The sequence below is a fragment of the Sprattus sprattus genome (genome assembly GCF_963457725.1).
Source record: "Sprattus sprattus genome assembly, chromosome: 2".
In the NCBI taxonomy this organism is placed as follows: Eukaryota; Metazoa; Chordata; class Actinopteri; order Clupeiformes; family Clupeidae; genus Sprattus; species Sprattus sprattus.
In genome coordinates, this window is record NC_137921.1 from 11681224 (window position 1) to 11697259 (window position 16036).

At 43.6% G+C, this 16036-nt stretch overlaps 1 protein-coding gene across 1 annotated transcript; it reads left to right on the top strand.

Annotated features, from left to right (window-relative positions):
* Positions 1-1809: 1809 nt before the first annotated feature.
* cacnb3b (calcium channel, voltage-dependent, beta 3b) lies at positions 1810-7810 on the top strand (the record flags this gene model as incomplete). The annotated part of the gene is made up of 13 exons (XM_080858295.1): positions 1810-1830; positions 2151-2270; positions 2797-2919; positions 3097-3218; positions 3662-3711; positions 3919-3938; positions 4093-4173; positions 5538-5596; positions 5706-5806; positions 6199-6350; positions 6516-6611; positions 6848-7018; positions 7781-7810. The coding sequence occupies 13 exons, from the start codon at positions 1810-1812 to the stop codon at positions 7808-7810; spliced, it is 1146 nt and encodes a 381-aa protein (XP_080714421.1).
* Between the last annotated feature and the right edge of the window lie 8226 nt (positions 7811-16036).

The window sequence follows — 16036 nt, forward strand, 5'->3', positions numbered from 1 at the left end:
GACGAATTTTTTGGGACGGGAAGAGAGAGAGAGAGAGAGAGCAAGCGAGAGAGGGAGGGAGGGAGGGAGGGCGGTAGGGAGGGAGGGAGGGAGGGAGACAGCAAGCGGGAGAAGTAGCGAGCGAGAGAGAGAGAGAGAGATAGAGAGGGATAGAGGGAGGGAGCGGGAGAAGTAGCTAGCGAGCGAGAGAGAGGGAGATAGAGAGAAGGAGAGATGGAGGGGGCTGAGACAGGTAGAGGGGGAGAGACAGACCGAAGCGGAGGTTGTTATTGTGCTATATTTGGGGCTCCTGTGTGGGTGCATCTGTCTAGAATGTGAGAAAGTCTTCCTCCTCCTCTTCCTCTTCCTCTTCCTGCTCTCTGTCTGTGCCCCGATGGGACCATAGGTGGCGACTGGGGATTTTTCCTTTGTGTTGAAATTCTGTTGGTGAGTTGCAGTCGAAGTTGCAGTTTGCAGGGCTCATTTTGACTCAAGGGCTGTGCATATACTGTATGGGTGTGTGCATGTGTGCATGATCTTGTGTGTGTGTAGAGAAAGACTGATGTTTTTTAAGGCATCGAATTTCTGAGTTGCTAATGATTCCTCTGCATTATCCCTGCATGTGGTTATTGACATTTTAAGAACATTGTTTGGTATTAGATGTATAACATGCTAAAGTGGGATAATAAAAAAAGATGGCTGATTCATTTGTCACACAGAATTATTGCTGATCTTCTGTCAGACCTCTGCATGGCTGTCAGTGTGTTTCAAATCTTCTTCTGTGCAAACTGGACGGCAGCCATGTACTTGCCTTTGCGAACGACAGAGGGGGTGGGGGGGCTGTAATTCACACTTTTCCATCAATGACTCACGGTTAAGCCTGCCCAGAACTCACTGGTAATGAGGACACAATGACACCTTGCTCACTTTTACCTGGAGGGGTCATGACAGGCACTGAGAAATGAGCTGTGCCTCAGAGCAAGAGAAAGAGAGAGGGATAGAGAGAGAGAGAGAGAGAGAGATGGAGAGAGAGAGAGAGATGAAAAGAAACAGGGTGACAGAGATGGAAAGAAAAAGAGTTAAATGTGCGTATGTTAGCACTTTGTTGTTCTCTCAGACAGATGCCATCAACGGTACATCCAAATAGAGTGCTTTCATTGCGTTCCTGTGTGTAGCGCTCCATCACAGTTGTGTGAACACATTTGTGTGTTAGCTCTCCAGCATATAGTAACACCATGATAAAGTGCCAGTATGCTCGTATTACCACCACAACATCTTTCAAATCCATCAGAAATGTCAATGTAGTTGTGTGATTTCCTTATCTCTTAAAGTAACACTGTGCAACAATTTGACACTTTGTTGAGGCATGGTTTTATAAACAACTAGTTTTGGTACCATTTTCAAATTCATTTTGACAGCATATGGTCATGTGAAGGACAGATAAACACTTGTGTCTCTCCCACTGCCCAACGAGGATATGCCCTATGTAGTTCCGGGTTCTGGGCTGGAACAGCTTGCAAAAATGGAACAAAAGCTTGTACAGCATGACATGGCCAGCTATACTGCCAAAGGATACCAGTTAGTGTTTTGGCAAACTTTCTACAAGTGTTAACTTAGCTGTTGGTGGTGTTTGCAAGGTTTTTGCATGCCTTTTAGGTAGTTAGCTTGCTAGTTTTGGAACAGAACTCCTTATTGTTGCTTTAATACAGGGCTGCATGTATATACATTACCTGTGAGTGGAGCAGTCCTAAATGACTGCCAAGTGCAGGGTTTCTGTGACTTTCAGGGCCCATCTGTTCAAGTGCCAGGGGTCAAATCGTAACCGGAGACATGTATGCGCTTTGCTGTACAGTAAGCAGTTTTGAAGAGCTGAGGGTCGAGATGCTTGTAGAATGCTTACATAGGGATTAACCTTGGACATTCTGGAGTCAGTTCCCTCTCTCCCTCCCTCCCTGTCTCTCCCTCTCTCTTTCTCTCGCTGTCTCTAATGCTTTGACCTCAGCTTGGCTGATGCAGGCTCCTATTAGTGTTAGGGCTGGTATTACCTCTTGCTCTCTTACCCTCTTTCTATCAGTGAGCTGACAGGGTGCTTGGCCCATCTATCCTCCCTCTCCCTCTCTCTCTCCCTATCTCTCTCTCTCTCTCTCTCTCTCTCTCTCTCTCTTGTGCAGGGTTCAGCCGATTCCTACACGAGTAGACCCTCAGAGTCCGACCTGTCCCTGGAGGAGGACAAGGAGGCGTCTCGGCTTGAAGCCGAGCGCCAGGCGCAGCTGCAGCTCGACAGGGCCAAGGTGTGTGGAGCTGCGTCCAACTCTACAGCATCCTAGCATCGTAGCATCGTAGCATCTTAGCATCACGCTACTGTGTGTTTTTACTGAAGGGGTCTGGAATACAGTCTTCAAATTATGTGACAGATCTTTACAACCTTCCTTTCATATGAATGAGAATTAAGCATTTTTTTGGGAATATGCTGAGCATGACAATTTTACATATTACATTGGCTCAAAGTTTGCAAATCCTTCTATGCTTATAACCTTATATCTTTTATACACCTTAGTTTAGTATTGTATGCTTACTTGCATTCTGCCTGGCACACACAAACAGGTCCCCCATCATGAAATGCTCTATTGGGGTGATTAAGCACATTTCTTTCCCTGTCCTTGTGAGTTTGCCTTCAAGCCGTCCTCTATGGATTCCTCTCTGCTTAATATTCAGAGCGGGACAGTATGGTCACCTTTACAGTTAATGAATTCAGACACAGAGACAGATGACCAATGCTTACACGCCAACGGTGATGATTTTGGTGCCCCCTCGCAGACCAAACCAGTAGCATTCGCCGTCAAGACGAATGTCAGTTACTGTGGGGCCCTGGATCAAGACTGTCCTGTCGAGGGTGCAGCCATCAACTTTGAAACCAAAGAATTCCTTCACATCAAGGAGGTGAGAGAGGTCACACAAGGTCAGCTGTAAGTAAGGATACATTTTTTTAAGAACCAGATCAATTCTGTTCTTCTATGCCAGCTTTTAGGATAAGTCAGTAACATTACTGTAATGAATAAGACATGAATCATAGGTAGCAAATGACGCCATGGCCCCATCTGTCTCTGACTGCTGTAGAAATACAGCAATGACTGGTGGATCGGACGGCTGGTGAAGGAGGGAGCGGACATCACCTTCATCCCCAGCCCAGTGAAGCTGGAAGCCATGAGGATCAAACAGGAACAAAAAGCAGCCCAGAGGTTAGTTAGCCATTGTGTGTGTGTGTGTGTGTGTGTGTGTGTGTGTGGAGGGGGTCTGTGTGTGTGAGTGAGTGTGTGCAATGTGGGGGTTCCAAATTAATGATATATGTTTGAATTACTGTGGTCATACTTTGGTTTAATGTGTATATGTATAATGTACTACAATTATGACTGAATGCCAAATAGTGTATGTCTTTGAGTAAGATTGGAACTGTAACGGTAACAGTTACAGTAACAGTAACAGTAACAGTAACAGTGACAGTGACAGTGACAGTGACAGTAACAGTAACAGTGACGGTAACGGTAACAGTAACAGTAACAGTAACAGTAACAGTAACAGTAACAGTTACTGTAACAGTAACAGTAATATTAACAGTAACAGTAACAGTAACTGTAACAGTAACTATAACAGTATCAGTAAGTAAGAGCATATTGTTCCGCAGGCGTGGAAATGCTTCATCTGGAGGTTGGAGGTCCACCCCACCCTCTGGAGGTGAGCATGCTGGGAAAAGACCCGTGGAGCCTGTGTGCTTGCTAGAGCTGCCATTGCTTCTAAATGATACTTTGCAATGGTATAGAAGGCAGATGAATTCACAAATAGTCAAATTATAAATATGCTCTGATGAATATGTATAACAAAATATTATAGCTTGCATATTTAAGTGTATCTTCTAAGTGTTTGTTATCGTGTTTTTGAAAGCCAAACCGAAGCCAAAACAGGTATGTTTGTGTTGTGGATTGTTGTGTCAAACCATGATATCAGTGTTGTGATATCAATACTACTTGTGATTTTAGTACCTCAGTGTTTTAAGATGGGTATAAATCGCTATGTTTTGGGGGAAAATCATCTGTGTTTGTGTTATATTCACCGCAGACAGAACTCGTCCCACCGTACGACGTGGTTCCATCCATGAGGCCGGTGGTGTTGGTGGGCCCCTCCCTGAAAGGCTATGAGGTAAGCCCCATGTAACACCCACCATTTCAATATTGAGTCGACAAAGCTGCTTGTGTCTGTTTGTCTGTGTGTACATGAGTGCATGCATGCGTTCGTGTGTGGATGTTCAAGTGCCGACTTCCTGTGCATCAGTGTGTGTGTGTGTGTGTGTGTGTGTGTGTGCGCGCGCTTGTGTTGTGTGTGTGCGCTTGTGTGCGCTTGTGTGTGTGTGTGTGTGTGTGTGTGTGTGTGTGTGTGCGCTTGTGTGTGTGTGTGTGTGTGTGTGTGTGTGTGTGTGTGTGTGTGTGTGTGTGTGTGTGTGTGTGTGTGTGTGTGTGTGTGTGTGTGCGCTTGTGTTGTGGGTATTGTGTGTGTGTGTGTGTGTGTGCGAGTGTGAAATATTCATGCTCTGCTCCACTGAAACGCTTTGGGGATGTTTCACAGGCGTACGTCAGCCTGTTCTCTCCCAGGCAGTGGTGAGAGGTAGGGAACAGGCGCAGGAGCATGAGCAGGAGCAGTGATTCCCCTCCCCTATTTCAAGGAGCCATCCATTCTCAATCGCCAGTCTAAATTAAACCACACCACCAGCACCACCTCATACAAAGCGCATTAAACTTTCAGTGCTCCCTCGCCAATGTTCCTCTTCTCTCCTCCACCCGTCTCCATCTTCTCCCGCCTGCTTCTGCTCTGTTCTGCCCCGCTGTCTCCTAGCGGCAGTGCTCTTCCCTTTTGAGGCTTAGACACAAAGCATGTGAGCAGAGATGGCACGGTTTCATCTTGTTTAATGCATTCCTTTTGGAGCAATGCTTCTGCTCCAGGACTCCCAGTTTTGGAGGAGAATATTGGCTGCCCATATCATTTTTTGTAAAGTCAAAATCTTTCAGTACGGACCTTTCTCTGTTACATTAGGGTCCATTTTGGAAGTGCAGTGACATGGATAATGATGTCTGTACGGTGACTCTATATCAATTAGTAATACTAGCAATCTATTATGCCACCATGGAATATGCCACCATGAAATATATATGATTTAAAAATGTTCTATATTCAATAAACAGATATATGTTTAATAAACAGTTTCCACTCCCTACAATTCGTTTTCATGGACGTGGTCAATTTATTTGCCTTTATCTCATGACAGAATGATGCGAGCATCCTCTTCAGTCACTAGTAGCATACATGGTGTCATTGTAGTGTTTTAAAAATACTCACTAGATGTTGCAGAAACAAAAGGTTGAAAATATCCACACAGTAACTTCTGCTTGACATACAGTATGTTCAGAATATACTACTCTACTATAAGTGAAATGTGTTTACATCAACTCATGAGGTTTAGTTTTAATGACTGAGTGTTTAATTGGCCTTTCACACTACCTTACCCACAGGTCACAGACATGATGCAGAAAGCTCTGTTTGACTTCCTGAAGCACAGATTTGATGGGAGGTGAGTGCTGTTTTTTTGTGTTATCATCAGAGGTATATATATACTATATATGTCTTCTGGTGGCAGGGTTGCACCTGTGGTTGGGATCTTATATTCATGTATTTGGCAGAATCTCGATCACGCGGGTGACTGCTGATCTGTCTTTAGCCAAGAGGTCCGTCATCAACAAGAAAGCCATCATGGAGAGATCCAACACTCGCTCCAGTATTGGTGAGTCAAGCGCTTGGATCATCTCCACTTGAAATGCATACAGATACTTACCAAGACAAGCCAACACCAACACATACTGTGTATATTTATGTTTGTACAATGTGTATATTTTGAAGAAAACACAGAACATCATAAGATTTAGGTCCAGGGTAGCAATGGCGGGCACACTAAGTATAGTGTTCTCAAATAATTAAAAAATTAAGTTTCTCAGTATTTCTATCTTCTCAATATTATTGTTATTTTGTTGTTTTCTGCTCTTCTTGAATCTCACTTGACATGTGACTCATGTTCCTATTATTCATGTTTGTCTTATTTGACTTCAGTGAAAAAATGTGGAGTTGTTTGCTTTCAGACGTTTGCTAGTGTCATTGTGCATGTGTGTGTTATTGCAGCGGAGGTCCAGAGTGAGATCGAGAGGATCTTTGAGTTGGCTAAGAGCCTGCAGCTGGTGGTGCTGGACGCAGACACCATTAACCATCCAGCTCAGCTTCTCAAGACTTCCCTGGCCCCCATCCTCGTCTACGTCAAGGTGTCCTCACCAAAGGTACAGACGAAATGTGGACAGAATCGTCATAAATAAGGCAAAATGTATGGATTCATCAAATGAATGTCCCTCCATTTTGTTTGCTCTCCATCCTCATAGGATGTTGGTATTCACTGAGTATTCAAATGTACCCCTTCTCGTTTTTGCTCTCACTCACCCTCTCAGGTCCTGCAGAGACTCATAAAGTCCCGAGGAAAATCGCAGAGCAAACACCTCAACGTTCAGATGATGGCTGGAGATAAACTAGTGCAATGTCCTCCGGTAATGGCCTCTCTCCACTCACATCACACGTACTTCAGTACACCGTTCTCTTAATGCTGCACAGGCCTCAAAACACAGTCCCATACTTCACCTACACCTCTCATAGACAACACTTCAGAATTCAGAAGTTTATTTAAGTTCACTAATGCTCTCCACTCTGCACTGTGTACGGTAAGGTGTGACAGTTTAAAGCCAGTAAACTCACAACGCTCCCTATTTTATGATGTCCATTTCAGGAGATGTTTGATGTTATTCTGGACGAGAATCAGCTGGAGGATGCCTGTGAGCACTTAGCCGAATATCTCGACTTCTACTGGCGCGCCACCCATTTTCCCGGATCTGCCCCCGTCTACCCCTTAGTTGAGCAAAACGCCGCCACCCCACCCTCAGCCAACTCCAGCCAACAGGTCTGCTGAGCTGCCCATGTGATTATGCTATTAACTGCACATGTTCCTTATTTAGAGAGACTGCTAATTTGATATACATGCTAATTTGATATACATTAGTACTGGCTGTTAAGAAAGCTAATTTGGTACCTAGAGTGTTAGACGACATTGCAGTACTATGAGTGTAACAAATCCATCTTGTAATTATTGACAGTTAACGTTCATGTGGTCAATGTGTGTGGACTTCTCCAGCATTTGTAATATGGGCACTGCATCCCTTTTGCACATAGAGAATGTAGGCATGTGCTGGATCTTGTTTAGCATTGTATTACATAATGTGAATTCAAGCAGAGACCTTAAAGATGCGGTCTGAGATTCTAAAACACTTTTTGTCAAATTCAGCGAATTGCTCCCCACGATCCTCACAGTCTTCTAGGTGTTCGTTCAGTGTTTGTGCTAAAAAAAACTCTGGGGTCCATGATACACAGTCCTGGCTCTGAAATTGGAAGCAAACAAAGTGTCACTTAGTTTAGTGCCATAAATAATCTCAGCCAATCAACATGGCGCTTCAGAGGCGCGGAAGGGGAGGGGTATAATTTGATTGGCCGTTGAGCACAAATATCAACTAGTTTTCGCAAAACGGAGACATGGATTCCATCGTTCAGTGACACAAATACTTGTTATCACTTTCCATAAACCATATTCAAAACAGAGACATTTGGAGTTATATAACAATGGTAACATTTTAAGTACTTATTGCAATTGCCTGTTATTTCTTCTCAGTTCTCAGAGACACGAGAATTAATTGAATGAGCACTTCAAACATCTGGGTAAGTTAAAGATCTTAGTCCAATGTCACCCACCCATCATCAACTAAGGGCTTGCTCCATTTCAAGACTTTGAATCCTAATCCCTCTTCTTCATTTGTCTTTTTGTTCTTCTCCTTTGCTCTGCCACTCTTGACAGGTGGGTCCACGTGGAGAAAGAGCTTCCAGACCGATGCTGACCAGAACCTCTGGTTCTCCAGGGCCTGACTAGAGCCTCTGGTTCTCCAGGGCCTGCGAATCTCAGCCTCCCCGACCGAGGGCTCAGAGCTGGGGGCCCAGAGGCACAGCAGGATGGAGAGTTGGAGGCTGAGGAGGCTGAGGAGGAGGAGGAGGAGGAGGAGGAGAATCTGCTCCCTTCGATCTAAGAGCACAGACGGTGACTAAAGACCCATCCAAGCTGCCAACCCTGCCTCTTTCCCCCCCTCTGGAACACACATGACTCAGGACCACCTGCTATAGCACAATACCCCTAATCCCAGCCCAGCCCCTGCCACCCCCCCCCCCCCCCCCCACACACACACACACACACACATACAACTCACAGATATATACAAACTCATACATACCGTAGACTCGCCGCTGGTCCTAACATCACCAGGACGAGCGTCCATGGCACAGAAGGTTGAACAGATTCGAGGCTTTCTTCATTGCTCCCAGCTGACCTCAAGAGAAGGTTTCCCCATCAGAGCACACTGGCCCACTTATATCACTAGCAGTCAGGTAGCACAAGGCTCTTCTGCTTCGCTGCTCTCAGGACATTTTGTGTCCACGTTTGCCCACTGCTATTAGCTTCCACCTGGAGTTACAGCCACACGTGTCGTACCTGATCAGCCTGGCCTCTGTGGCGTGGGGTGATTGTGAGTTGGCACTGCAGAGGGGATCGTCTGCCCACCGCAGAATGGAAACCCAACCACAACAACAACAACAACAGGCTATTTTAGGAATATGCATGAGCAAAAGCAAGCAATAAAATAACTGGGGACCTTGTTAAAGCCTGTGATTCTGGGGTGGAAATTAGATTGAGTGGTCAAAAAGGTTCAACTTGTGTCAACTTTCCTTAGATTTGCAACAGCCATTAGTGTTGTGCCAGTTTGTTAAATTACTTTTATGGTTCAGGGAATGGAGTCACTATACTTCATAGTCATTTGTGTCATTGAGGCCCCCGGGTGTTGGATTTCACAACTGGGGTGTGAAAATTAGTCTAACTGCCATTTTTTTTTTTTTTGGTTTTCACTTCAAAATCACAAAGACTGCATGTGTTTGGTTATTAAGGTAATAATTAGGAAATAATAATGTTATTTCACATGTTTGCCACTTTTTTTGTAAAAGTGTTACGTTGCACATATTCTCACTGTTGTTGTGAGTTAATGTCTTAATTTGACACTGGGCTCTTGCAGAACTCACAAGAAAAGTGATACTCCCCATAAATATGAATTCAAGCTGTATTTTCAGAGAGAAAAATCTGTGAATTTTGAACCTCTTTTTTGCTTTTGGTCCTTATTACATGATTTTGTGCAGGCAATGACATGTGTGGTTTAGGTGTGGTGTGACAGACAGTTCTTTCTCATTTTAACAGGGAACAGAGTAGAATGTCACCAAAAAGAATGGCAAGCAACAATGTCATGATTCTATTTAGAATTTGGACATAGCTAAACATCAGCATCTACAGTCATCACCAACTCTCTGACCTTTTAAAACGCCTCTGCAAGCTGTCTCTATATCTCTCTCTCGCACACACACACACACACACACACACACACACACACACACACACACACACACACACACACACACACACAATTACAGAAGAGTAACCCAGAATGTACAGTACTCTTGCATGCCTTACAGCTATATGGCCTCTAGTCTGGCTATTTAACACTCCAGCACAGGAGTCATCTTATACTAATGTCTTACACCACCACTGTGTACACCTCAGCCCTTCTCTACACACCTAACAGTGCTGTTAATGTAGAAGGATCTTAGCGACCTCTAGTGGTGAATAAAATGCAATTGTGGACAAGGTTGCACTCAACTAAATTCCCTAGAATTTAAACACGGAAAATGACTTGGAAAGGAATGACAGTGATTTCAGTGACAGATCTGACAATCAAACGCACAAATGCCACTGTTATTTTGTTATGTGTTTTTAACATTTCTGTTGTCTCTAATCTCTTAGATCTCCATTCTTCTTTCTTCTTTTGCATGCAGTTGCACAACCTATTGAACCGTAGCAACACTTAGTCCTTTTCTCTCCTCTAACTGCTAGAATGTTGCTTTGTTTTGCTCATAAAAGAACAGAATTCTAAATGCCTCAAACAAGGCATGTATGTTGTGAGCTCAAATTTCCTCAGCTGCAAATATTTTATAAATGTAATGCCAAAACTCATCAAAAAACCCTAGCCCTCAATCATATTTGGTGCATAATTGAATCATATGTGACTCGTAAAAATGGCCAGCTCAGATTTAGTATAGAATTCTATTGAGTTGTCTCGAAATATCATTAACACTGACATATTATCAGTGGGATTGGCTGTGGAGTTGGCGTCTGAAGATAGACAATGTTTCAAATGTTCTCGTGCTCTGTGGGGAAATCTCAGCATGAATGCTTCCGTCTGCTTCCGGCTGCTTCCATCATCATCTACACACACACAGCTGCACTGCGCCTCCTGGCTCACAGCTCACAGCTCACAGGTCTGGCATCGTTTGCTTTGCCTGCATTTATTTCTGAGCATATGACATAGTGTGGGAACACACATCATATCTAAAAGCGAGCTTTCGGGGTTAGACAAAAAACATACATACACAAAGATGCATCATGTGATAACTAAAGCACATATTTATATATATATTAAAAAATCATGAATACCGTGGTTGCATGAGGGGACAAGGGGTGGTAATGTAGCAGTGAGATTAAACAGCTTTTTCAATATCCTACTCGTAAAGGTATTTAGCTGCCATTGACTTCCTGACGTATCAGCACAAAACTAAAGATCAGCACTGGCATTTCACATTTCTCGTACACGTTAATATAATGTTGCCGTTTGTATCAAGCTTCAACAGGACCATAGTTGATATGTCATCAACAGATTCCTGTGATCTTCCCTCTTTTTGAAAAAAAAAAATGTAATATAATCATGTACGCTGAAGCACAGTTAGATGTTTTTGTCTGTAAAAGATCAGCTCTTCCCACTTCCTATCATGGCATACTTCTTCCTCCTGGTAATTTCGACAACAACAACAATCCAGGGAAGTGCTCTTTGGAAATCCAAAGCACAATTTTGTTTTGGTGGTGGTGGCTTTCTTTTTCACTTTTGTTGTTGACAGACATACTGTACCCAAATTCTGTATGCAATACTGAGTCTACCACTGCCTCCTCCACTGCTACAGGGGTCCGGATCAACACAATTGCACTATCTTTATTTTTTATGTCTGCTTTCTAATGCAATAAATGCACTGATGATGAATACAGTACTCACTGCTGATACTTACAATGGTATTCTAATCTGACGTTTCCCAATCGCCACCTGTCTGGAAGGTAAAGATGAGTGAATCAATACATTGTAAATGAATAAAATGTTCTATCTGATGCTGTATAGAATACCTCTCTATTCAATAAAAAAATGATAGAGGCTGAACATTTAGTTGATGTTATTTACAGTGTTCCTTTCTTGCTAAGCTCCAACAGAAAAAGAGATATTTAGCTGCTGGAAGGTGACAGTGTCTTCACATCTGTCAGATGTGTGTCAGCAGTGCCACAGATAGGGGGCAGTATAGGAAAACTTGGTGACAACACAAAGAAAAAAACACTGAATTCACTTACTGTGGATGAATGCCTGGCATTGTGGTATTCTGCAGGGATTGAAATGACCTTTGCAGTTGAGGATCCACTGACCAGCATTAGTGTGCATGCCAATTACTGAGGGCTGTGAGAAGAGATAGCGGTTACACAACACGTATCCTTTCGATTTTCAGTAGAAACCTCTGTGCATCAGGGCCCCTGCCTTGTCTACAAACAGGCATTACATACAGTGATTAATAACATAATGCAATGTTACACAATACTGTTAACCACTAGGGGGCCACAACACTGATGCTGGTGGTGCAGTGGTTAGCCTTGCTGCCTTCAAAGCGGTGCACCCGTATTTGATTCCAAGCCACTGCCAGATGCCCCTGTAAATCGCTCTGGATAAAAGTGTCTGCGATAAACTTTACCTTTACAATACATCTGAAATGGCAATGTTGTAGGAGGAACATTGTAATTAAACATGAAGTGGTAGATTACCCAGCATTACCGTGGATTGACCCTACGTGTAGTTTGGTGCATCGATCTCCGCCTGTGTTTTTGTGGAGCCCAGTGTGTCTGTCTCTGGCTGGAGGGCTAGTGAGAGGGGTGTGGAGAGAGTCTCCCAGGCCCAGTGGCTCAGATGTTCATTAGCACCTACTAATCAGACCTCTCTCACCTCCCCAGCCACTCAACGGCTGCCAGGGACCTGCACTGGGGTACGCTGGGGGTGGGCTGAGAGAGGTGCATCTCTCTCTCTCTCTCTCTCTCTCTCTTTCTCTCTCTCTCTCTCTCTGTTTCCCTCTATCTCTTTCTCTCCCTCTCCCTCTCTCTCTCTCTCTCTCTCTCTCCTTCTCTCTCTCCACCTCTCTCTCTCTCTCCTGTCTGTGTCTCCCTCTCTCTCTTTCTCTCCCTCTCTCTTTCTCTCTCTCTCTCTCTCTCTCTCCCTCTCTCTCCCTCTTCCTCTTTCCCTCATGGTGGTGAACACGGTGAGGGCGTAGAGCCTCTGGGTGGGGGTCTGTCAGTGGTGGCTGTCTGGTCGTTGCCCCAGCTGTGTGCTGATGGCAGGATAGAAGGCCGTGTCAGATAGGGGGAACTCGGAATCAGAGCCTGCTGCTCCACCGGCTGTCCCAATCCCTGGATGACCCTCCACAGTATGGAGAAGGAGAGTGTGAGAGAGAGAAAAAGAAAGAGAGAGAGAGAGAGAGGGGAAGAAGAAAGGGAAGAAGAGAGGACAGAGGGCGAGTTGTCCCCTCTGTGATCCCTGCTGTTTGCACGTGATCCCTTTTCACCTTTCACTGTTGCCGTGGCGTTGTCGCATTGAAACCAGGCAGTGTTTCCATATGCTACTTCTTGCCTGAATTTATGCTCCATTTCCCTTATGAAGCTCGCCGATCAGATGTTTTTTTTTTTTTTCATTTTCCAAATGACACAGCCATCTGTCATATGAAGAGAATAGCCAGTGCTACATGTTTCACTCAGATGGTCACTGCATTGAACAAGCCAAATGCCTCTCCCGACAAGCACAGGTGTTATTCTGCACTAATCCTGCAGTACATGTTTCAATTTTGTAACCAGCCTGTGTAGGCTTATTGTTGGTTACCAAAAAGCATTTATTTCAAACGATCATCTCCCATCTAGGCCACGTTGCAGTATTTCTGTCATTTGCAGATGACTCACACACAATACCAGATACTGACCCCCTGTGTGGTAGTTATTATTGCTAACACACCCCACCTCACCCTGGTTATCCACTGTCCTGTATCAGAGGAGGGTCATCCTCACCTATAAAGAGCCTCTGTAATACAAAAACACAGTTCAGAGTAATGAAACAGATGGCCAGAGCATTATGTATGTATTTATATATTATCTGAGACCCCCTGCTCACCCTTTCTTTCCCTCTGCACTTCCTCCCTCCTCTTTTCCGCAGCAGATTGCGAGACGTCACTTAGTTCCTCCGAGTTATGCAGGCCCACCTGCCCCCTTATGTCCCGTGCCATTTTTGGTACCAGGGGAACTCTGCTCCTGCATACTGCCTCCCTGCTGGACCAGTACAGTCCCACTCAAATGCCCATGGAGCAGGGCACTGCCCCTAAAAACAATACATTTCCTTCTTTAATTACAGGCATGCCAGATTTGACTTCCATCCTGTTTTTTCGTAATCACTTCCTCCTCCGAGGGAGGGAATTGTGTTTGCACACAGTAGTTCTCCTCTTTATCCCCTGAGATTATGGGTATCCAACATGGCAAACCAGAGGTTGCCTCCTTGGTGTGGCTTCTGTTCAGTGTTGTGGTTGATGCAGTGCATCCCTGTGTTACGCCGTTAAACCATTAAACTGTTTTACAGACAGCTGTCAGAAGGGATTAGGTGACAAATTCCAGCACTGTCCAACAAAATCTCCAAAATCTGATTTTTGGGTCTGAAGAGACGTTAATCTGTTGGTGGATTATGTATTGTTTACTTGTTCAACAAAGAAAAGGGTCATATGGTAGAGATAGAATCTCACCATTTAAGTAACTTCATAGACTACCACATGAGAAACTAGATACATTATCTGTCTGCTTTCCTTAGATTGTTTGCTGTTTCTACTTCATACTTTAACTAAATAAGTATCAAATGAACATAATTAACATAAAAGAACATAACATTAACATAATTGACTGTTTCAAGGTTGGCAAGACACAGTTAAACCTGTTCTGCTTGTCTGATGCCTCGTGCTTTCATCCTTGTGCCTTGACAGTGTTCTACATAGACAGACAAAGGCTGTCTGGCGTTTCCCCAGCAATGTCAGGAAGGGAAACAATTCACCAGGGGGATTTTAGCCAATTGTGCGGAGAGGCCTCAGGTGATCACTTGAGACCATTTCTCTGGTGATTGCGATGTGAAGCTTTACAAACCAGCAAAGCTTTTTATTAAATTGTATAGAAAAAAGGTTTATCACTTGAAGCTTTTCAAATCAGAGCGCAATGGGGACCTCTGCTGTTCAAAGTTAATTAATGTAAAATGCAAAATGTTTCACAAGGAACACATGAATCTCCTTGAGGCAAAAATGAATGCATGTATAGATGAATAAATTAGCAAATGAATGAATAAATGAAATAATGAATAAATCTGTTCCTTTGCATACTTCAAGTAACTCAAGACAATAAAGATAGCATTTTATGCAATTCATTGCGAAATAGGACATTTACATGTTTGCAAACAAATTAAACTCATGAATAGAGGAGGTAAATAAATACAGGTGCATGCACACATACGCACACATGATGATTATAGTGAATAACTACAGACTAACAATGAACTCTAGCCCAGACAGAGAAGGCTCATGGAGACTTTGTGCAGTAATGACAGACATCACTGCTGAGCCTTCTGGACGTGTTGTGGGCCTAATTCAATGAAAACTAATGAAGGAAGGTGTCCTCTTGACAACCCCAGTAAAATGCTCACAAAGGCAGCTTTGTTGTTGGTATCGGTATGATGGTTGTAGCTCCCCGTATTGTTATGATACTTTGGCTGTTGTGTGTAGGTAGGTACTGTATGAGTACTTTCATGTGCCAGTGAGAGGTTCAGCCACTGGGGGAAGTCTCCAACCAATAGCATGAGGGATTTAACATCTTTCCTGTGTATAACTTAAAATGCAGCCATTCTAAATTTGCATTTTGACCATCAGAAATGGTTTATCTAGTCATTGCTACTGAGGATGTGGTGGAGGTGTTGGAAGGCGGAGCTCAGACTGAGAATGGCAGGCGATTGGATAAAGTTGGGGCCTTATCATCAACGTTTTCAAAAAGTTAAGTTTCTACCTTTGCACACAGCTAGTGTAGTGGGTTTGTGTCCACTTCTACATTTTTAGCCTTGAGAGTGCCGTTGTCATATGGACTGTGACATTTAACAGGAAATTTAAACTGAATGCACAGTCTCAACTTAAATTATATAGACTGTCAATGCATTGGAAACGTTACATTTGTAGCCTTAGATATTCAGCAGCTTATGTCTGTCAGCTTGAACACTATAATTAAATAACCGTCAGATGGCGAAATTAACATACCCGCCATTGAATGGAAAGCTGTGGTGTTATGTCTGCGCCACTGTTGTGAAGCCTACATTGTGTGTTTCAGTACAGGTATGGCAGGTGAGGTGCTATAACAAACACAGCTGCCTCAACATGAAAGACGATCCATTAGAAGGGAATGGAATGGTCTGTGAGCTCCATTGTCTGCTAATCCGCCAATCGATCCACAATCAGGCGTCAATCTAATGATTCAGATTAAAGACACCCCATGAAGCTAATGACCCGAAGGAAAATGGGGCAACGTGGATGATATTTGTATCAGAGAAAACACTTTTTTTTTTTTTTTTTTTTTTTTTTTTTACAATATCCTGGCTATCTCCCATAAACTAGCCAAATTAAAGATTGTAATAAGCCTAAA